General features: G+C 36.0%; 1 protein-coding gene across 2 annotated transcripts in view; it reads left to right on the plus strand.

Moving 5' to 3' along the window:
• Positions 1-24,959, plus strand: part of LOC133534230 (carboxyl-terminal PDZ ligand of neuronal nitric oxide synthase protein) — a 201,798-nt gene that overhangs the window by 30,681 nt on the left and 146,158 nt on the right. For both annotated transcript variants that reach the window (XM_061873419.1, XM_061873492.1), the window contains exon 2: positions 20,396-20,658. In XM_061873419.1, coding sequence (XP_061729403.1) covers positions 20,455-20,658 — 204 coding nt within the window. In that variant the 5' untranslated portion in view covers positions 20,396-20,454. The remainder of the gene's footprint in view (positions 1-20,395; positions 20,659-24,959) is intronic.

Here is a 24,959-nt window from a genome sequence, read left to right on the forward strand (position 1 = left end):
CAAATTTAGACTTATAAAATAAAGAATGTTAATAAAAAAAACTTATTATAAGGCTAACAAACTAATACCTACTTAACTAAATACGTACGTAGTTAATGAAAGATGTCAGAACCGACCAAGCCACCAATCGTTCAGCATAAACATAAAGCACTCCGTACATCAGTTATCTTACCAAAACTGTAGTCGACATCTAGCGTCAAGTACAGGATATATCAGTACCGTTACTTGACACTAGATGTCACGAGTATCGCGACTGGCGAAAAGTGTATTGATCAACAATTTACAACTAATATTACAAGCAAAAGGAGTTAAAAATAGAGTTCCGGTTAATACGATTACAATATTAGCTAAAAATTGTTGAGCATTAGATGTCGATTACGAAAATAATAAGCGTGTTGGTAAGAAAACTGGTGTATGGAGTGAACACTATGCTTACTTATTCCTATATGGCTATGCTAATCTATGGGTAGTGTGAGTTCAAGGAATTGTCATATAAATCACTTGATACACTAGTTACCTAAATCTCCGCTTTTTACAATGCAAAGCGAGTGAAGGCAATTTCTGTCCTTGCTGCTAAGGCGCAAAACGTACGGAGCAACGCATCCCTCCAGGTATTAACTGTGCGTTTCGATACTCAAAATGATTCCGAATAAAAGTAACCCGACTTTTGCATGCGCTTACATTTGAATCGTCGGAAAGCGCGACGTGTTCGTGAAAAATGAGTGGTACAGCACGACTCCTTGTGATCTGCGCCTAATCAAACCAGGGTGCTTAATAGCCAACGTGCAAATCGTTATCGTGTAGCCATGGCGTAGTGTAGCCCTCTCTCTAGCACTTTTCCATATTAGTGCGAAAGTGACAGTTGCGTTTCGGTCGCTACGGAGCGTTAAACAGTGGCATGTTGGTTACGCAGCCAGATATCAACTTTAGCGTCCAACCCGCTTATCACCACAGTCACGCTTAATCAAATTTACTTTGATGAATTCGCAAAGTTTAGATTTGCATTTTAAGCTAATGGAACGATATTGAAACGCTGGCTAAAAGTCATTTAAATCTGTTATCATGCGATCAATCAAATATTGAATAATTACAAGAAATGAGAAAGAATTACCATTTTAAACGAGAGGGGTATACAGTTGTTTAAACAATTTGAAATTCAACAGTTATAATTGTTCAATCCTACAGTACATGGAGATGAACTTCGAACCTGAACCGCCAGAACTTGACACCCTTCGGCCAAAACTCCTCCATGTTGAAGGTCGCCAGACGTTCAGTTGCAACGCTCAACCACAAAAGAATTAAAATTCACATTGTGTCGAGATTCCAACTTCACGGCGATCCTCGGGGCGAATCCAGACTTAACTCGTACATAGGTACTTTACGATGTTTTCGACCTTCGTAAGGTAATGTAGACGGGACACACATACTGAAGCGTCGCGCGTCGTGTCGTCAGTGTTGAACGCAGCAAATATGTAGAACGCACTGATTCTGACGAACTGACTTTTTTATCTCCTCTATTCCTGAGATCATCCTCGTCGCATTACGGCTCCCATACGGTCGGCTGTAGTCGATCCTTGTAAACGGATTCATTATAATTATACATAATTGATTTTTTTTTTCATAAATTAATACCATATAGAGTTTACAAGATATTGCAGAAATTTTTTGAGGGCGTCACTGAGCTTAAACAAGCAACTAATGATGTAAACATCCGTATATATCCATCTCATTCTGCCGTATAAGTGTGATTGTATATTTGATGTTTGACGGTTGACAATTTGAATTAACAACTTGATAAATTAGATCAAAGTATTGGCGTTAGCTAATGTTAGCTAAGTTTTATGAATAAGGGGTTGTATTTAACCAATATTTACAACATTGATGCCTTGATTTATCAGTATAAAGTATACTTACCTGGGATTCAGTAGATCGTTGATTAACATCTTTAAATCTGATCACTACCTGACACCTTGAAATTTAGCCTTTATAACACTTTTATTTATGTAAACTACGTTTCACTTTATTAATTTTAATGCTTATTATTTCTTTAGTAATAGTAGAGTAGAAAAAGGTCTTATTTCATGCAGGTGTACTGAAAGACAAAGGCCTAGTAGTAGTTCTGGATTGAGAAAAAAGTTATAACTCTCGAGTGAGCTTAGAGGGAGGGAAGGAGGGGGGGGGGGGGGGGGGTCTGTGCCTTTAAGCCTAACCTGTCAAAAATGGCAATATGGCGGTATTTAAGAATTTTTTTAAATTAAGTTTTTTCTTCGGTTAGGGGTAAGAAAATTGGAAATTTGAGTCCATAATTCACTTAAGCCTACGGCTGTCGTTAATCTAAAGACCCTGTTTCCAACATTTCATTTATCCCCGGTTGCACAATGTACTATAAGTATTAACATCCCGATACCCGTGGTACAATTTTTTTTACAGTACATATGGCCCAACATTCCCGCACGTGTATGGGAATGAGCACTTTCCGTGCATATGTCAAAACTTTAAAGGGTTTTAAACGATAAACGTGCGAATAGGTAATTCGCAACTCATGTCGATTTAAAACACTCTCTGCGGTCGTGTTTTAATTCATCACCACTCGTTGCGAATTTCCTAAATAAATATTTTCTGCACTTGTATCATAAATAACTATTGTAGAATCTATTTTTAAATTCTTATTGTTCACTGAAGTTTCGAAAATCAAAAACTATAAACAACTAACATAAGTACCTCTCAGGAGGTTAAAGTAAAAACTTTCAGTATATGCAGGGTGAGTCACCTCTCTCTGCATCTGACTGTACATTATTTTTGTTGACTTTAGTCTAAAAGCATTTCGAATCAGCGAATAGCTATATAAGTCCTTGCGGGCCAATTCATCAGTCCGCGTTCGCTTTTCAACACTGCAATTAAAGGCAAGCGGGATCCGACGCGGTGTTTACTAGCAATTTTGCCGCTGTGCGCGCAATTTGGCTTTGTGGCTTGGCACGCCGACTCTTGAATCTCTTGATTGCTTAAAAAGTTGCGCTGTATTTTACATAGTTCCAGGTAAGTATGTTGTAGATATTGTTTACAAAGTGTATTTTCATTTACTAACTAATGCCGGATTTTTATTGCGTACCGCTTGTGCATTCGGCGCATCAAATTGTGAATTTGATAAAGCACTTCCTCGTTATGTCTGAGCGAAGAGGGTGATAGTGACAGCTGGCTGATATCAAAGACAGCTGTCCGAAACACGCTTAGCGGAAAATGTCACGTAAATCCATAGGGCTAGTAGGATAATAGTAAGGTAGGACATAAATACATACGTTTTTATCGTCGTATGTCGGACAATGGGATGCCTAATGACAAAAAACGCGATGATCATCGCCCTCAGTATCTCATTATCTTGACTTTCTACATTTTCAATGGTCAAATGAAGCGGCAAACCGGCGGCGGTGCAGCTCGTGATTGTTAATCGCTTTTCTTTGTGGTTTTATTTCTTTAATGTCGCTACCTCCCTCTCCCTGACCTTCGAGAGGCCAGTGACCCTAGTGTGGCCACATCTGCTGACACTGCACTTCAATCTTGATATTAACCTACGTGTTTAAGTATTGTTACGTTAGGTTTTTACGTAATAGTAACGATATGTTTTGTTACGAATTTTAAATTAAAAGTTAGGTTACGGTTAGTTATAATGAAGGTTAAAAGCAAACCAATTCAGTAATGAGTTTATTCTTCTTATTTTTTCGTGTCTTGTGTATGGAAGGTAAGTATTTAACATTGAATTTGAATAAATACAAAGATTAAACCTAAGAAAGCTTAAAAACTCATGCTTCCTAAACCTTGTGGTTGGTACTCGAAACTATACTTATCCACCCCACCACACACCGTGAAGTATTAGCCTGCTTGTGTCACACACACGAGGCATAGAGATTTGCCTAGGATGCTAGGTTGTACGGTGAAAGTAAGTGTAATTTTGTGGCGATCTTCGCCTAGAAAATGCTTGACGCAACACTTTTGCCGCTTTGTACTTGTAAATTACACTACATAAAGGCGATGTGTGTTTCTGGTAACCGAACAAAGCACCTGACTATGGTGACTAAAGCATACGGTTACACAAAACTGAGAGAGTTTCCGGAATGTAGCAAGAGTTACCTAAATATTTTCTTTCCTGGTAAAAGCAACTTTTGGGGCATAGTTATTAAGTGGTAAATAAATCTAAAATAAAGTCCTTAATAAGAATAAGATCCCGGATTCCAATAAGTTGATATTTGAGCTGATCTGATGAGTAGTACGGTTTTACTCGTCAGATCAGCTCAAATTTCAACTTAATGGGTCTTAGAAACTCTGTCATAATACTAAGCAACTAAAAACGAAGCAAAACTGCTCTCTCGTTCATATGTCACCATCTAAAGAAATATACATTATTTTCGGGATGAATATTTCTTTGATAAATTGGATTGCTCTGTCATTATTGTTGCGATTAGGATATTATATTAAACAAACACTCGTTTTATCAAGGAACGTGAAAGTGATATCGCTCATTTCTTAGTGTTGCGCTGCAGCAATAACTGATAGCAATCCGAATGTTACCTTTGTACATAGTCACATATTATACTTCTGAAATTAGGAAAGGTATAATATCTCAAGCCTATTTATTTTCATCAAACTAGGTACATCACAACGTGTTCGATTATTGATTCCGCCTGTTCATTAAAACCTACTTAATAATTTATGCTATTCCATCCCATAGTCCCCAACCTGGGCCGCAGGTCACAGGCACAACAAGCTATATATATTACGTCAAAGAAATTTGATGCTTTTGGTGCAGCAGTTACATACATATTTCACATTGAAATGTATACTTTGCTTTTTTTCATAAAACCAGGGGGCTCTCAACTTTATCTTGATATCAATATCATTGAAGCTACTAGGCAAAGTTTGGTATAGTTTTTGTATAAATCAGAGATCCCGAATTTGATCATTGGTCTTTGAGTCTATTATAGACTATTTGAACAGTGTTAGGTAGCGGCAGCGTTTTTCATGGCTGTGTAAGACAATACGGGAGCGGCACGACCACAAGCCAGGCAGGTTTAGTGTGTCCGTGGCGAATACAAGCCGCGCTGAAGACGCTATTCCGAAGTAAAAACATAAAAAATATTAAAGAAAACTTTTTTTTTTATAAATTCTTATTCACGCTTAAACCGCTGAATCGTTTTTATTCCGTAGTAGTTTTTATTTCAAAAATCATCCCTTAAGGGCAGGGCCTGGAACAGGTTTTTTTGCAAAAACTTCGAAATAATCATATATTTCGGATTATTTTATACTCCAATTGCTTCGTATTTTTAGATTGCACAATTAGAAATGAGATAATTAACAAAGAACGAAAAAATACCGTTTTCGTTCCCATGCAAAAAATACCAGTTTCAGATCCCTGCCGGTGTGAGTGTGAAAAGTGAGTGGGAAAAAAAGAACCGATTTTGATGAAATTTGCTACAGAGATAATTTAGGTCCCGGGAAAGATCATATGATAGTTTTTATTCCAAAAATCGTCCCTTAAGAATGTGAAAAGGGAGATGGAAGTTTGTAGGTTAATCAATAACCACTGAACCGATTTAGATTAAATCTACGTCTACATCTTTGATTTAGTTGATAATGATACCAAACTTGACTTAGAACATAAACTTAAACAGCGATTAACCTCAGACATCGCCGACGCTGTAAACCCTCTTCCCCCAAACTGGAACACAAATCTGGAAGCCAAAGGAAACCTTTGGTTTAGAGAAAGCCGTATTTGGCCTTTTTATGTCGTCTAGAAACACAACTATCAGAATCATGATGACTATTGATTAAAAGAAAGAAAAGGTCTCCAGTTCTTCATACTAAATTTGGGAGTCAGTTTTGTGACGGTTCACACGAAATGTACGTGACGTGTGAAAATTGACGCATTTTAGATTTTTTTTCGGATAAGGAATTTGTTTTTCTTGATAGTTTTCGAAAAACATTATTTTTCTGAAAACGTTCATAAATAAATTTGATAAAAGGTAGGTGCCCTCCGGCTATTTCAATGACTTGAGTTGACAAAGCTATTGTTAATTACCATGAAAATTTGGTTTGTTAGTTATTGTTAGTTACTATTATGTAACTTTGATGGGCTAGATCTACTTGTCATAAAGCCACGATTAAAATTATTAGTATTAAAACTATTACCAACAATCGGCCGTGAATAATGATTTTTTATTAATTGTCACGACCACTTAGTTATTACTCCATTTAGACCAAACGGGACCCTATTACTGAGACTCCGCTGTCCGTCCGTCCGTCCGTCCGTCTGTCACCAGGCTGCATCTCATGAGCCGTGATAGTTAGCCGGTTGAAATTTCTACGGATTAGGTATCTCTGTTGCCGCTATAACAACAAATACTAAACACATAATAAAATAAATATTTAAGGGGCTCACATACAAAAAAGTGATTTTAGATAATGGTACGGAACCCTTCATGCTCGAGTCCGACTCGCACTTGGCCGGTTTTATTTTAATATTACGTCAAGAACTGCATAAAAATGATTACTTTTCTCTATTTCAAACTATGCTAATTGGAAAGGAATGAGTAATAACTATTTCAAATGCACAATAAATATATACATTTTGCATAAATACGAGTCGAGCCTGAGGCGTCTCCGTAGTTCGCATGACTAACAAAAATCGACTAATAGTACTCAGTAATGGTAGCGGCCCGCCTTAAGGAGCGCTTGTGCAGTACGCTCCCATAAATAATCATAATGAAATAATAGTATAGTCAGCATCAAAAGTAGCGGATCAAATAACGCTTCATAAGTATCTACCATTCTGTAACAGCTTAACAAAAAGTGATGTGTTTAATATAGAACAACAAAGATTGTAAAAGATATACTTTTGAACGCGAATTCTAGAAATTTATCTGTATTTAAGTTATCCGGAATATCAGATACTTTTGGCGCGTTATTTCATCCGCTACTTTTGATGCTGACTGTACCTAATCAATGTAATAAATACTACTTATTCATAATTAATGTTTCTATCGTAAACAAGGCAATAATAGTTAAATAAGTAATTATTATTCATAATGACTACTCGCCCAATATACTAATACTATAAATGCACTAATACTCTGTCTATCTGTTACCTCTTCGCACTTAAACCGCTGAACGGATTTAGATGAAATTTGGTATATAGGTATTTAGTTTGAGGCTCAAAAAACGACATAAGCAAAGGATATAAAATCATCATCATCACCCTACGAAGTCGGGGGTAGAAGCTAGTTATCAATAAGTGAGACTAAGATGTTTTCAATGAAGAAAGGGCCGGTCTCCGTCGTTAAGCTGCAAAATTTCAAACCCCTTTTGTGTTAATGTTGTAAACAGTTGTTCAAAGAAGTACCCGGAAACTGAATGATGTCGCTTTTGAATTCAGTTCCGCTACAAATTACCTATTTTAATTGACTCGATATATTTATTCAAAGAATTATAGAAATTGTCTACATCCCTTAAACATTTTCTCGATATTATTTTTCATAATATATTATGAATATTTACTAAAAATATGACTTTAGTTCTAAAGCCAAATAAAACTCACCTATTTTTTGGGCGGTAATTAGTTACCGCCCAAAAAATAGGTGAGTTTTATTTGGCTTTAGAACTAAAGTCATATTTTTAGTAAATATTCATAATATATTATGAAAAACGTAAGTAAAACGAAACAGACTACAAACCATGCATTCGCTATAAACGGTAAAGTTAGAATGCTTCGGACCACTTCGTTCCAGAGATTATATTTTCAAAGCAGTAAGCAAATGGTTGCGTTACTTGCGTTCACAGATCATTTACCTACTAAATTGTTCTCATGCGAGAGCATTCCCAATGCAAAACGGAGAACGTTTTCGAGAACGGCCTACGTACAAATCATTCCCATCTGTGCCCGCCTCTTCTATGGCGGTGGTCACGTGGGGCGGGCACAGATGGGAATATACCTATATATAACCAGGATTTGACATAAGCACACTAGTTTTTATGAATGCCAATATCATACGACCTTCCAACCTAGAGACGAAATTAGGCTTTATTGGGACTAGTCTTGTTGCGACCTGTACGCATGTAAACTACCAATTTATTATCATGTGCAGTTAGCAAAACCATTAGCTTAGCACCCCGCCCTGCATACTGAGATTTGATGGGAACTTTGATGACTGTACACCGGCTGTTTTAGTAAAATAGTGTGTAATGCAACTTAGTGATTTGTCAGTAATGACCTCGAGTCTTCATTGAGCTTCTTAGTGCAGAGTCTAATTTAGATAGTTAATGGTTGCATTGAATCTTAGTAAGCTAGTCAGGCTTGAAGCTGGTATTGTCGCAAACTTCTTCTGCACCTGAAAGCTCCCGCCACGGCGCTCAAAACTTTCCCTACTTTAATTCTGTGGGTTATCACTTTGTGACCACAAAGGTGATTTACTTATCTGCCTGATATCTCGTATTGATATACGATATAGCGAAATGTATTGAATATGTTTTATTAAAAGGAACTTATTAGATGAGCATGAATATTCTATAAGCTTTAGTTAATTTGAGTTACGCTTTATTTTATTACCACGACAAAATTCACTCAAGAATACCTATAATAATAAATCATTCCTTGCAGAAAAAGCTTATTATTCAGTTACAGATTTTCTAAATGATAAATTTGTTAAATAACTTAGTATTGATCAGATAGAATTATAGTTAATAAGTATATTCCGTACAAAGTTATTTTAATAATACTTAGTTTAAGGAAATATTTGCTATGCCCTTCTCGGGTCCATGAGAGACTGTACTATTTTGTAACAACATTTGTATTTTTACCATGGTGCAATAAACGATTGATTGATTGATACTTACCATTTGTTTGATGGTGTAGTGATACAGTAGTAGTGTATGCCGCAACTCCAACAGTGTTAATTCCGCAAAGACATCAACGCAAATTTTCATGGAAATTGACAGTGATATCGGCCTCGTCTGCTGCAGCAGTAAAATTGCAACAGTAATGCTGCGACAGTCGTCGTCCGAACGTCATCATAGTACAATTAACTATGACTATAATTATATGTGTATAAATAGATAAAACTGTTCTATTATCGCGCGTGGTGAAATTTTGATGTGCCCTACCTGCGCTGTGTAACACTACCCGTGTCTCCTGCAAAGTTTATAAAATCAAATTCAATTTTCTTCAAAATATGCGGGTGTGTAATATTTTATATTAACGTAACATATCAGGTTATTATGCCGTGAACCGAAACGTAGGTAGGTACAGTTTTGTTATTTTCAAAATGTATGAGGTACTTAATAACTTTTTACACCTACAAAAACGTAATAACTTTTGAGTAAATCATCCTTTGTGCGATCCTAACTTTTCTCATTTGTGCTTCTCAACTTGGGCAGTTCGAAACTCGTATATAGCGGTTGCAACTGACAAGTGTGATCTTAAAACTAACCCACCACGCATAAAAACTGTAAGTGGAATACGAAAACCATTGATTAATAGTATTTTGTGCAACTGAACACATATTCCAGTCCAGTTGAGGCCTGATTGATTTTAAGACCTAGTTATATACCCGGTGCACACCATTTTTTTCCAAGAAAGAAGCTAACACCCAATATGATATATAATTATATAAAAAGATACAAGAGTTAATACAAAAATTGTAGATTTTTGTGGTCACAATGTACCTCTATAATCTTTTTGTATATTTTTGTGGCTCAAAAGCTTCGGAAGTATTAAGTTATGTCATTGATATTAAATATTAATGTAAAGTTTTTGATTTAAATAATTATTTTTTTGAATTTATACACAATACAGCACCGCATTTTTTTTAACGTTTTTAAATATAAACTTTTTAAATTGCACAGACAATAGGCAATTAGCCGGTTCTTAATTAAAAATAAGTACGGCTGAATTCAAGGTAACCTAAATGTCGTAATAAAAATAAAAAAATAAAATATTGGTTTTACCTTTACTTTAAATATTAATTTAATTTAAATACGTATTTGATTAAATTTTTACTAAATGTACCTAAATATATATCTCAGTTTGAAAAGGTGATTAATTTTGAAAACAAAAACTAATATAATAATTTAATTTAAATACGTATTTGATTAAATTTTTACTAAATGTACCTAAATATATATCTCAGTTTGAAAAGGTGATTAATTTTGAAAACAAAAACTAATATATTACCTAGAATTTGGGCCTTTAAAAAATACAACAGTAGTACTATATTCATAAGATGACTGCTAAACAATTGTCTCATGAATCATGATCCTATAGTTAAATAGGCTTCACCACCGGCGCCACTACTCATTGAAGTTGATTAAGGTATTATTGTCAGTTTTTTAATTGAGAAATTGAAGTGCTAGAGTAGAAACAATAACATTGGAGCGGTCTTAGCCGGATTATTTACTTTAAGAAATACGGAGAGTTCTTTTGTTATTTTTTCAACAGGGAATTACTGAACAAAGTCTGGAAAGCAAGTTAAAATACGTAAATACTTATATTATGTCGTTATATAGATAATCAAAGAATAAGTAAACTATTTATCTATCCTAAATAACTGGCACTCATTATAGGCAGTTGAGTTGTATTTTAAGAAGTTTCACTTAATAAAATACGGTAGGTACATGCTCGGATATCTGTTGCGAATCTTTCACAGTATCTGTTTTCAGTGACCAACCCTCATACAGGCTACATTTTGTTAAATTGCCGCCAGATCCGTTTCAAAGAGCCTTCGTTAAATAATGTGAACCGCACCATAGATATTACTATCAGTACCTTGATTGAATTCAAACATGGAAGGAAAATGGGCCACCGTGTCCAAAAAAATGAAATAAGTTATTGTTTTTTACAAATTTGTTTTATATTCTTAGTTTGTTTGCTTGCGCTCTCACAAAGCTGAATTTGACAAGAACAGATATTCATTTCACGCGATTGGTACATTTCAAGAACACGGATGTCTAAGAAAGTACCGACGCTGCAAGCCCGTGTATATTAATTTTAATCATACATTATTTTTTACCTGTCTATACTTATATATAAACCTACTCAAACACATCAAAAACCGCAAATTGCGGCCTTACAAAGTATACACTGTTTTATTAGAACATATTCTTGTCGCTGGTGACCTAGCGGTAAGAGCATGCGACTTTCCGGAGGTCGCGGTTTTAAATCCCGGCTCGTACCGACGAGTTTTTCGGAACTTATGTACGGTCACGTCTGAAAATAACGATAAGAAAAAAGTGCCAAAAATATGTATGTATACACGACTTTATTGCCCATATATTAGGTTTTTTTTTTTTAAATTAATATCACGACGGTGGCAAACAAGCACACGGCCCGCCTGATGGTAAGCAGTCACCGTAGCCTATGGACGCCTGCATCACCAGAGGCATTACATGCGCGTTGCCGACCCTTTAAAAACCTGTAGAACCCCATACTGTAGCCCCTCGGGAAAACCTCGACAGGAAGCTCATTCCACAGCCGAAGCGTTCGCGGGAGGAAATTAAGGTAGTGTACATATTTTTGGCATATTTTTCGTATCGATATTTTCAGACGTGACTGTACGAAATACCATTTGATATTTACCAGTCGCTTTTCGGTGAAGGAAAACATCGTGACGAAACCGGACTAATCCCAATAAGGCCTAGTTTACCCTCTGGATTGGAAGGTCAGATGGCAGTCGCTTTCCTAAAAACTAGTGCCTATGCCAATTCTGGGGATTCGTTGTCAAGCGGACCCCAGCCTCCTAGTAGCCGTGGCAAAATGCCGGGACAACGCGAGGAAGAAGAGAGATTAGAACATATTCTTATTCCAGAAAATGTTATTATTACGTAATAATAACGTCAAATTCAGACGTATTCCACTGGTTTTACCAGTGCAGTGAACGCAGGGCAGCTTGTGACAAGCTGTTGGGGAGTAACAACTCCACGTACCCGGGTGCCCGTCAGGAGCACTGTCACCCAATACTGAAATCTCTGCCTCTAGCTTGTGGCCGGCCGTCCAGTGATGAGTCGCCAGAGCTGCGTTCTCGATGGTAGATGTCGAAACATAAAAGGCGAGTTGGCTACTCCATGTTTAAAGTCCAGTGACACCCTTCTACTCTCAGCCCTCACACTGTCTGCCGGAAATAAAATTGCATACCGTTTTATTGGGCAGGCGTCCGGTTTTATGTCCCATATCCCAGAACTTAGTCCATCGCTTTCAACCAATCACCTAGTTAATTTTAGATTCCATCAACTTTTAATAGTCCCTTACACCCTGGCGGGTGGCATGATTCGGTGTACTCCTTACATTTCTCTAAAATGCCACGCCTCTCAAATGTCCGGAACACCATTGTTCCGTGATGGTAAATACATAAAATTCGATTTTATTGTGACATCAACCAATCCATAACAGAGCTTTGTTTCTTGAAAGTTTATATTTGCTATTGAGTACCTAGCACTAGTACGTAAACTGTAAATAAAGTCAAGATACTGGCAGATGCAGTTTGCTCGTGTAAAATGCTGTTGCGTCACAAGAGCGTCTGACTCGTTACAGAGACGGGATTTGAACAAACTTTTAACGAGACTAGCGGCTATGTAAGGCATAATTCGCTTCATTAAATAAAACAACTGCGAACAATGCTCTGTTTCTATCAGCCGTGTGTATTTTTAACACTACTACTCGCTTGAGGATATAAAAATAAAACTTTCATATTACTGATAGAGTAGAAACGTTGGTTATATTTTAAATTGTAGATATGCACGTAACCTTTTTCTAACAAGGAAAGGTACCTAACTGTCCGGTTCCGATTTGATTTATGTTTATATATGTTGTAGAGTAGTCTAAAATAATGGACACGTATTTTTTAGGGTTCCGTACCCAAAGGGTCAAACGGGACCCTATTACTGAGACTCCGCTGTCCGTCCGTCCGTCTGGCCGTCTGTCACCAGGCTGTATCTCATGAACTGTGATACTCGTAGTTAGCCAGTTGAAATTTCTACAGATTATGTATTTCTGTTGCCGCTATAACAACAAATACTAAAAACAGAATAAAATAAATATTTCTATCCAATCTCAAGCAATCAAATTAAGCAACGTCGGGCGGGGTTAGTACTTGGATGGGTGACCGTTTTTATAGATAATGGTACGGAACCCTACCTGTGCGAGTCCGACTCGCACTCGGCCGATTTTTTTTAGCTGCCCAAGCTCAACCTATTGGGAGAAATTGTCCTCCAAAGTACTAAATCTTCTAACTCCTTTAGAAAGTGATGCTCAAGCAACTTGCTAGTTCATGGCAGGTTTGAGTATATGTTTGAGAGCAGGAAAAAATAATGAGCACGTGTTTTGTTATATCGGCTATTTGCTGTCTATGTTATCGACACCGACATATGTAAATTTTTTACCGCTTTATGCTTAAAAGCTGAATGTCCAATTCGTCCTTGTATGTATTTAATGTGTATTTCTATGTATTTAATGGAAGATACTTCGATTGGTTTTCAATATTATTAACCAATTAAAACTGGTTTTTCGCTCCAGTCATGGGATGTATGGCGCAAATCATTTTCAAACTAACAAATATCAATGAAAAATTAAACTTAAGCAACTCTTTGGCCCTTGTTTATGATAAAATGTTGCCAGCGATTAAATCTGACGGTAAATACTTGTTTTACAGGATTTGTCTATTCCATCCCATTACTGGTGCCTGTTCCATTATAGTGTAAATTTTAATTGTAACAAGATTTTGAAAATGACATATGGAGTCTGTTTTTTTTTTAATATCTCTTTTGAAGTTAGGCAGCAAACTAATCATCAAACAAGATGGTTTTACTTGTTGTCATGCTAAATTTGTAAGTATAGGCCGCTCCATGCGGAATTATGACTATTATTAGACATACATACACAGGTCTAGACCAGTTGGCCTTGAACTTCTCATTTAAGTAGATGCCTCTGTCGATAGCCGGACCGCGGAGGTCTTGTTTTCAAAACGTGTAGCCGCAAATCCTCGGCGTTGTCGTTATAGTTTAAAGCGCCTATACCTATGTATATCATCAGATACATGCTCAATATCAATAGATGCTCAGGCCTTGGAGTTTTCATAGCATGGCATGTCGAAAGTGAGGCATGGCATGGCAGGTGAAGTGGAATCGATGCTAACATTAAAATTTAAGTCATACTCATACATAACCTCGAGCAATAATTTCGCTCTGAAACTGTTTTAAACAACTTATTATTCTTCTAAGTAGTAAATAAAATAATAATTATAAATATTATTAGTTATTTATAATAAAATTATAAATATTTTATTGCCGCACTATGAAAACTCTGAGGTTTGATTATGTTTATATACTTGTATGAAGGTACTCGAATTCTGGTACGGAACCCAAGTCACAAACTATATCTATAAAATACTCAAGAACTTTGAGTAACTACTAAATTCATTTTATGTTTTTATTAGTTTTCCCTTTATAAAGACAGTAATAAAAAACTATAAAACTCCAAATGAAAAAAAACTGATGCAATTGATAAGAAACCATGTATTTTAGGATAACTACAACAAAAAGCTTCTTTTAATTTAAAAATATATTTGTGTAAGTTTTTTAATTATTAATTTTTCTGTACGACTTGGCAGCTTTTTACGGAACTGTTTTTTGTCTGCACCATCCGCCCCACACCTGCTGGAGTTGTTAATGTTTTTTGCATGTTTTACCCTTACCTTTTAAACACTCTTGATTGGAGCCCAATAATAGTCGAGGAAACGGCCATGCAGGATGATCGGTGCTCTTACTTTGCCCTTCGTCAATTACAAAATGCGACTTTTTGTACGAAGGAAATTGTATGATTTTCGACTTGGTCTAGATTTACGGTTACTTTAGTTATCCTAACTTTTGTACGAATTTATATACCATGTTAATTTTATACTTCGTTGCACTTTAGCCGCATATGTATTCCAATTTTTCACGATAATTATGAGGGGCATGCTCGCATGAGGGGCATTCTATTAACAATCTGTCTGATGGCTGAGCCCACTCACTGTGCTTAGAGGTTTTATTACCGCGGTAAGAAAACCGTAGTCATCTTGCTTAGTAACAATATTACAGCCGTTTGAAATTTAGTTTTTTGTCGGTACGAGCCTTATACCAGTGTAAATGCAATTTTTTTATGTTTAAGTGTTATCTAAAATATTGAATGGTAACTGGATTTGTGATTCTTTTTTTTTTCATAACGATATATACAATCCTGCACTTACTACAAGTTTCTGTTTGACCCAATGGTTGACTGGAAGAGAATGCCTTAAGGCATTAAGTCCGCCATTTGTACAATTTTATATCGTGCAACAAAGCTTAAATAAATAAATAGATATATCTACCATCTACCAGTGTCTATGACGGACAACGTAAAAGCCTGACTAAGTTATTTATGCACAACCGGCACCGGAAATACATCAGTCTGCCTCAAAGCGAATGTAAAATGCAATCCGCTTTAAGCAGAATAAGCGGTTAGCTAATGTATACTCGTATAATATATATAAATTAAATTCATTATATATATATATATATATATATATATATATATGTATATATCAATACTTTACCGATAATGATACTTACTTGATGAATAATGAGAATAAATATGAGTAATTAACGAATCATAATAACACAATGTGTAACTAAGATGAGGTTGATTGCTCCGCTCTGAAGTCTGTGTTTGTTTCGGGCCGTCATCAGAATCAGCTAGGAGCCAATGCATCCTTACGAGTAAATACAGGCGACTGTTCTACACCGTGGTTTTATTGAATTCCATTAATTTCGGGGCTTGATTAAGTACGTTGATGTAAACTAAATGGCATAGGTAATTAAAAAATAATGTGTTTTTTTATATTTAATTTTTATATTTGGGTTTCTTATACAAAGTAATTAAATGTTACATATAGCGTTACTGTAACACGGGCATTATATTTAACTCAACCAAACAATTGATAACTGTGACATATCAATGTCATTTCGAACATCGATCGTCCGAGATAGTAGCAAATGTATTAACTCGTACTAAACACTAATCAATATGTAAACAGGCCCTAAGGCAAGTGTACACGCTCGTAGGGGCCTTATAAGATAGAAGTATATATATAAAATAAATAATTGGTTATCTCTGAAATGTAGTTAATTAGAATACAGGTGTCTTTGAGAAAGTTACTTAATTTAAGATCAGAAATGCACCCTTGAAATAAACAGAAAAAAAAACTGTGTATAATAAATACGTAGGTAAAACCTTAATAGCTAATTATTACCTTAACACTAGGGTTATCTAACGCATTGTTACTATCATCATTATCACAAGCCAACAAGACACTAAGTATCTACATAAAATAAATTATTTTTGATATTTATCTATAAAGGCCAGATATAATTTAGCTCATGAAAGCGACCTGGCCAGATTTATTTATTTGTATGTTTAGTTTTATAGCAGAATGTAATAAGTAAAGGAAAAATATTCTTGTGCAATAAACGTTTGTGCTGCAATTTACCCTGATTTATGCATAAAAAAGGATAATTCATTAAATAAACTATTATTTGTTTAAAAAGAGACTCATGATATTCTAACTAGGTTTTTCGTAAGAAAAATATTCTCTCCATTCAAAGTTTGTTAAAAATGTAGCCTTAGTAACCCGCATCATAAAAACAAATCGATTGACACCTCATTTACCATTTGATACATAAAGTGTTAAAATCATCACCCTAACACATATTGGAATAAATATAAGTTAGGTCTATTTTTAAATAGACGAGATAGATAAAATGGCAACATGTAACAAAGGATATGGACGGACCCCGATACTGTTATGGATTATGCACTATGCAGCCTATTGAAAAGCTGTAGATGAACGGGCAGGCCATTCTCCGAATCATCTGTCCGAGAAATTCAAACGTGGCCGCGTTTTAGTTTACTCTTTGCCAGGGATTGTGAAGCCCCGTGCATTCTAGAACTCGTTGACACTAATACGCGCCCTAAAACCGATGCCCTATCATCAACCTTTGCACGTCATACATATTTTAATGTTAGCGTATTGCATTTATAAGATGATTTTATTAATTAAGAGGAAAGAGGACGGCCGATTCTCCATACCCATACTTTGGAAAATATATTTAGATAATTTGATGTATATTAACCACAGCTATGCCCCTACGTTTGACTTTTTTCGATTTTTGTATTATTATAGAAATTAGGAGCGAAAACAGACTTCATACAATTTTTTAAAGGCTTCTAACTCCTATAATAATTAAAAATTCGTAAGAAAAAAATCAAACGTAGGGGCATAGCTATGGTTGGTTGATATACAACAGGTGATTTCACGCGGGTTCTCCACTGTCGTCTTAAACAGCGGAAAAATATGTTTTTATCCTCTTTAAAAAAAAAAAAGGTAGATCTCAATTTATCATCTGTTCTTTTGAACTAGCTTTAGTTCGCGAGTAAGTCTTGTTGCAATTAATTATTCGCTCTCCGATACAACATTCCACCCGCGAAAATAGCTCGTCGTCGGTGTCTTATATGTCGTCTGCAGGGATGAGTACCAGGGATAACACGTGTTTAATGTATTACTTGTTATCCAGGTAATAAGCGATCTGTGTTTGAAATTTATTTCAAAACGTTTAGGCGTTTTTTCTTGTAAGTATAATAAACATAATTAGGTATGTATTTGTTGTATATTTGTTATACCAGCAGGTGAACTATGGGTGGCTTTATCCACGTAATAAATATCACTTTTAACACCACGCGATAGAAAGAGACAAACACTCTCTTTATCACGCTGTCACGTAGACAAATACGACCATCATAACCGTACACGAGGGGGATATTGTAGATAACTATTTTATTTAAACTATTTATCGCATGAATACTACTAATTTAGATTATCAGCTCACCTCTAATTGCATCCAAACATGTCGAGTTAAATCGAAACATAAATATGTGAGTAGGGAACGAGTATAGGATGACTTACGCTAGACCAGCCCGTGCCCGACCCCCGTCCGACACGTCATTTTCTATGATGGCTGATCGTGATCACGTGGTGCTTTCCATAGAAAACGAAGCGCCGGAAGCTCCGGGCTGGCCCCGGTACGGTCTAGCGTGTAATTCTTAGCGATGGGCAATTTCTGAAACATTTCACATATTTCCTTAACGGTGACATATTTCAACTGTTGTAAATTATGTAATTGACAGGAAATGTTTCTGATAGAAATGTTACCGTATAAATTTCAAGTAACCTTTCCGCTACTTCTGACCGTTAGTACAGTAGAACAGATTGTGATCGGATTGTGATTGGATAAGGGGTAATCGTACTCGGTTGTTATACAATGGAAAGAAGTTCAAGACCGTGTTACGCTACGCTCTTTTTCCTTTCTTTTCATGTTTTTTAAATATATCTGCTAGTTGTTTTCCTTTGGATGTGTATATTAAACCTATTTCATTTTAATCCTTCATCCATGAAATTTCATTTTACTCTCTCTTATTCGTCATCGTAATACACCATAATAGTCGTAATGTAGCATTATAGACTCCGCTAGACGTTTCATTGTATTTGGCATGTTGTTAAATCCGATATAAGGTAAGAAAATCGTGAACAGTTCTGACACAAGAAAGCACGAATTCTATATCTAAACATATTGCAACAAAAACTCGAAAAACTCAAAAGCCAAGAAAAACTTACATGAAATTTAAGTGTAAGTTACACTTTGGGAACTTACAAGCAGGCCATCGTTCGTCATTCTTATGTCAAAGTCTCACAGGAATTAAATCTTAAGTGTGACAAATATGACAATAATATGTATTTTGTTAACAATTTCGGTGCCAAGAAACGAAGAAATGTGGAGCTTGGCACTGAAAGTCTTGTTAAATATTATTTTTTAAGCCCAGACGACCCTTTATATGTCAAACGTTGTCAATGTCTGGTGCAGGAGAGTAATTAAATTCAGCGCCCGCGACGATCGCTAAAAGCTCTCGTCTTAAACTACCGTCTTGATACTTAAGTTTCAATTTACTGAGAACCGTCTCTTAGAACATTAATCATGATCGGCTCCTCCCCGGCTTGTTTATCCTAATTTGTTATCAAATTAATCGTGACTTTATACAGAGTGGAATCGGAAAAAAATAACAATTGTTTCTTACGACATATTCTTCTTCGAACTAAGCATATATTTGCCTTTTGCTTTTTTTTTTTACCGGGATATATTATTTTGAAGGAGGATTTCGATTCGTCGAGATCTATGTTCTTTTTGTCTATGTTCATATTATATATCAAGTTAGGATCTGTTGATGGGATCCTGGAGAAATCGAGGGAGCTCTTAACTATTAAGGAGCACACCTATAGTGATTTATATATTTATTATAGTACATTTTCTCTGTAAGCGACATTTGGTGAACTTAAACTACGACACAAGGACCATAAAATTATGTTATACTGTTTTGTGAACTCGTCAGTTTCTGTGTTATTTTTTTAATAAAGCCCCGTAGGTTCATGTCCTTCTCTCACTCTCACTGAGCGTAAGCCTGAGCGAGATAGATGTCCGTGCTCGGGACCGCGGACATCATGTTTTTGATTTTTAATTTGTTGTAAGTTTTTTTTTAAAGTTCCCTCAAAAATAAAATTGGGCATTTTCAGAAGCAATTTTCATAATACATATAGCTTTTGTGCACATATTGTAAAAAAAAATTTAAATGCGTTTTTAAACCTATGTTTCTAATTTTTTTCTATCGAGCGACTGTCAAATATTAGGATTCAAATCGCTGAAGGCCCTAGAAAAATCCTCATGATTGCAAATTAAAATTTTGGCAACCGTATTGTTATCTAAAAAGCGGAATCTACGTACTTGTAGATCATTAGTACAATCTGTATACCTAGTAATCATAATGAAGTTTGACGTATTGGTGTAAAAATATTATCCTTAAACTTAGACACAGAATGGATGGTTTTCGGCGTAATGTCACGGATGTTAGTGCATAAAATAATTACTCATAACGGCGCTAGTAACTTTCATATCTTGATATTATTTTATTTGATGACATCTTAGTTTTCACTCTGTCCGGTTCGCGATTCAGCAGTAAATAGGAATTTAAGCGGTGTCACTTAAATGTACCTACTTAAGATTAATCGATTGAGACGACGCCGATCTGTTAGTATTGTTTCTGCCTACTAAGTTTAAATTCCAACAATGGCAGATTTTATAAATGATTAGGACCTACAGTAAATTATTTACCAACTTAAGACAGTAAGTGAGCCCAAAAGAGAAAAAAAATATAGTGCCGCTGACAAGACCCTTTTATCTACTTACTGTATAGCGTTCGCATGACTAGCTCATTTGCGTGACTCTTCTGTTTTTGTTGCAGGTCCCTTAATCAAGAGGCCGAAAGTTAATTTCTCTGGGATCAGACGACAATGCGCCTCGATGTTTAAGAAAAGTAGCAAAGGTCGGTGCGTGCTAGTGATCAAGGCCCGCGGCTGGAAGCGCATGCCCATGAAGCTGCTCAAGTGGGGCCGCAAGATGCCGTCCACCAAACAGTACAACCCGGTGCCGAATGACGAATACGATACCCGCATCCCGCTGCACCCGGACGAGGCTTTCACCTACGGCATCAAGTTCCAAGCCAAGGTATGTTACTTCCACGTGCTCAGATTTAACTGTCTGTTGTGTTACGCCATAGATTTTAGCAATATTTACTCTTAATTCTTACACCCATGAGCTGGTCGTGATCAGGTATGACAAGTCTCTTGGGAATCAATGCCAATGATCTCATGAACCGCTATAGTTTGTGACTATTTGGTCTCTTAACAAGTTGCTTTTGTGATGTTCACTTTATTCTCTATATATTCTATAAATATGTTGTACGCTAAACGACATATTTTTTTCTATATTTTATATATGCTCCTCAAGCTTTTGCAACCTTACCCACCTTAAGCTTAACCACCTTTTTAACGGCCATATTTACGTCTTTTTACCTACCAAAATTAGCGCGCATTATCCTGATGTTTGATCTTGGATTAAGTCTTTACTCCACTTTGGTGAAATCGGGCCTTACTGTAAACTAATTAGCAGTGTAGGTGTAGGTATACGGAAATTGCATAGATATAGCTGCCTTGTGGGACACCGCACACCTCGCATAAAGGAATCTCATTAATAATGCACATATTTCCCTGAATATTATTAACATCCGATTATTTAAGATACCCATGAAAGGCTCTTTGTCATTATCTACTGATATGAAGAAGTATTTTTATTAATCACTACACCATATGACACAAAGTCCTCCGCTGCGTCTGTATGTTTGCGATAAACTTCAAAACAACTGGAAGGATTTTCAAGAGGTTTCACCTATCAATAGAATGTTTTTTCAGGAAGCCAGGTGGGTCACTATTGCACTAGTTACTAATAGTTAATATGTAAGTATTAGTTATTTAGTATTTATAATAAATCTTGTAGATAATTTATTCAATCAGTTCATTTGCAGTTTTTTGTAACTTCAACCGTTTTTCTAATACCAATGAAAAGCTGCAAAATGGGACACAAAGTGGGAAAACCGGTAGGAGTTATACTTTGATATGAGTCGGACTAAAACTATAGTCGATAGGGTATTCTATGCCATCTGTCAAAGTGACTCATGGTGCCAAACAGGGATAAACGCAAAGGGACTAGTTCAAACTTATGAAATTATGTCACTTATGGCACAAGTTTAGAAAAAACTATTCAAAGGGCGCTTATTTGCTTACGGCTGAAGTAAAATAACAATTACTCACTATAGCAGGCCATAGTAGTGTCGCTTATACGTAGCCACTTTTTCTTTCGTAGGTGCTTATATGAATATACGTCAATTTAAATTTTACTGGTCCAGCGCTGGGTCATCGTGTATCTGGTCCATCATTCTCGATAGCTTAGGGGGTTACCACGCCAATCTATCCCCCCTTAACAAAAAGAAATGTCTTTATTGATATACCTACTCGTACATGGTGAAATATAATCGGTGATTAGGAACCAATTTTTCTAATTCAGTTATCGATGGCGATGACATTTAACACAACTAAGTTATTATTTTATCATACGAAATAGCATCAGCGACTCGGTGAACTTGCTGTGAGGTTGATAAGTGACAACAGGTACAGCAGCCGAAAGGTTGTTACTCGATTAGCGCCACCCAGGGGACACGTGCAGGGTGTTAGTGGCAATTCCTGCGGACGTGAGTAACATCATCCCCCTCGCCATCGTCTGAAATCCCGACATCCGCCCTACCAGACAGCACAGTACCTGATGGAAAAGCCGTTCAACATAAAAACAATATGGAAAGACGAATGGAAAGCAAATCCACCTAGGGCTAATGTTTCAACCTATGACCCCACGCAAAAGCCATTTGGCTTCTCGGACTCTAGACGGGATTGGTGCCAGCTGAATAGACTCAGAACCGAACATGGACTCTGCGGGGACTACATGTTTAAGTGTGGCTGGAGAAATTCATCGGCGTGTGATTGCGGAGCTCCAGTGCAGTCTATTAAACACATCATCTATGACTGCCCCAAGAGAAAATTTACCGGAGTTTCCCTGGACCTGCTCTGCCCTGATGTGAACGCAGCCCGATGGGTGAAGAAACTACATCTTAAATTATAGTACCTACTCAAAAAGCAATTAATTAATTATTACATTTCAACCAATATTATATAAGCGACCAGTTTGAAGCCATACGATTAAATAAAATAAAATCATACGAAACTTTTTAGTTGGTATCTTGTTGGTATAGTGATACCAACGGTTTAGTCTAAAGAGTTTTAAACCTCTTTTTAAAGTAACATCCATAAAAAACTAAATACTTATGAGTAATCAGCTGTCAATGTATTGTCATTATCAAAATATTAAATTCCCCGCCTAAGCGCCCTTGACGTACACCTATTTCTTTTCAATAAAAGTGGACACAGTTGTCCATGTATCTAATGAATCTAATGATAATTAATTTTAACGATATCGTTAACTGTAATTAATTAGATGGTAAAGTAAATTGAACGAGATCTCGCGTATTGAATTCTATTAAGGTTGGTAATTATAATTAACATTTTTAACTCCCGATCACTGATTAAATTTCACCGTGTATAGATAAATTAAACAATTGCAATTATGTGTATTAATTGAACGCGACTGTCCAGATATATCTCTATTTTGGGGAAGTAATCAAGTGTGCCAGATGCTATTAGAACTGACTGTAACAATGTACTTACCATTAAAAAGTGTTCGATTATATTTTTTTCCTGATTGTTGTCGTCATTCACAATACTTAACACCACATCTTATATTAAATTGAAGTAAGTATAAAAGCCCTTAAAACCACAGGAATATAATGTACGCATTACATGGGCCTGTACTGTAATCCAAGTATTCAGTACTATTTTCATAAAAGCTCTCATCAGGCTGACGTACATTAACTCCCAATGGTTCGGAATGAACTGTCGATTCTGCTTAATTGTCACTACGAGTACCCGAGCGATTTAAAGCGCTATTCAAATATAAATTGCCGAGTAATGGGAATAGTAAATGTAGATCCCGGAATCCTGTACTGGTTTTATGAGGGCATGACAGCTTTGGGTTTTATTTTACTAAAGTATTTGGATTGAAGAGATTTTGTGACCGACCGGTCAGGCCTAGTCGGTAGTGACCCTGCCTATTAAGCCGATGGACCCGGGTTCAAATCCTGGTAAGGGCATTTATTAGTGTAATGAGCACGGATATTTGTTCCTGAGCCATGGGTGTTTTTCTATGTATTTATATAGTATATATATCGCTGGCTAAGTACCTACAACACAAGCCTTATTGAGCTTACTGGGACCTAGTCAATTTGTGTAATAATGTCCCATAATATTTATCAATTTAATTATTTATTTGTAACAGAGAACAGGCGAGCATTTCTAAATTATTATCAATATTCAAACTTATTAAGCGCTGATGGCCTAGCGGTATGAGCGTGCGTCTTGCAATCGGGAGGTCGCGGGTTCAAACCTCGGCTTCTACCAATGAGTACTATGATACTTTTTCTCTGCCAGTTGATTGTACATTGTACGTGTCGTGTGTTCAATTGTGGCGTCATAATATCTGCGACAATTTTGATGAACGATTTTTTTAACTGACTTTAGAAAGTGTTATATTATAATTTCAAACCGTAGTCAGGTTTAAATTTATGTATATATATCATTTGTTAGTAAATCACTATTGCTGTCAAAATTCGGTTAAGATGAAGTATAGTTTAAACAGTCGTACGTAATATTTGTTGCCCCATTTTGTCTTACAGTATCGTACAAGTCAATTTACACAAAAAATAAACTAGCTTTCCTTATAATAAGTAATCAATGTACGAGTATAAAGTAATCCGACTATCACATCTTAGAAGAACAATTCAGAATTCAATTAGTAATATTTCCACTCTGCCGATCGCGCAATTTCAAAGACGATAAATATTAATTCAGTGGAATGCCTTCACAGCGTTTATCTAACGGCTGGCGAGGAAAGGACTCTTAATATGAATAAAAATTTAAGAATCGCTGCTTAATTCGTTAAATGACAATAATCAAAACTGTAATACATTAACGGGAATGGATATTACCCACTTATCATTAGTATTATTATCACATTCATATTTATTGATAACGCACCTTATAATTGAACATTTTAAGGTCGGTATATAATTGACGTTTATACAACCAACTCAAGTGACTTTGGATACCAAACAGTCCGAAAATAGGCCCTTATAAGTATTTCAGAAGAGTACACTCATGTCAGGTATTTTTAGGTGACAATATTCTGGCAGTCATTCAATGGTATCGGGCCTATTTTTAGTATTAGCCGAATAGCCAATCCAACCTGAATTAACTATACTTTTTGAAGTGATACAAATCATATTATGTTCCTCTTTTGAGTTCTTT

The sequence above is a fragment of the Cydia pomonella genome, chromosome 1 (genome assembly GCF_033807575.1).
Source record: "Cydia pomonella isolate Wapato2018A chromosome 1, ilCydPomo1, whole genome shotgun sequence".
Lineage (NCBI taxonomy): Eukaryota > Metazoa > Arthropoda > Insecta > Lepidoptera > Tortricidae > Cydia > Cydia pomonella.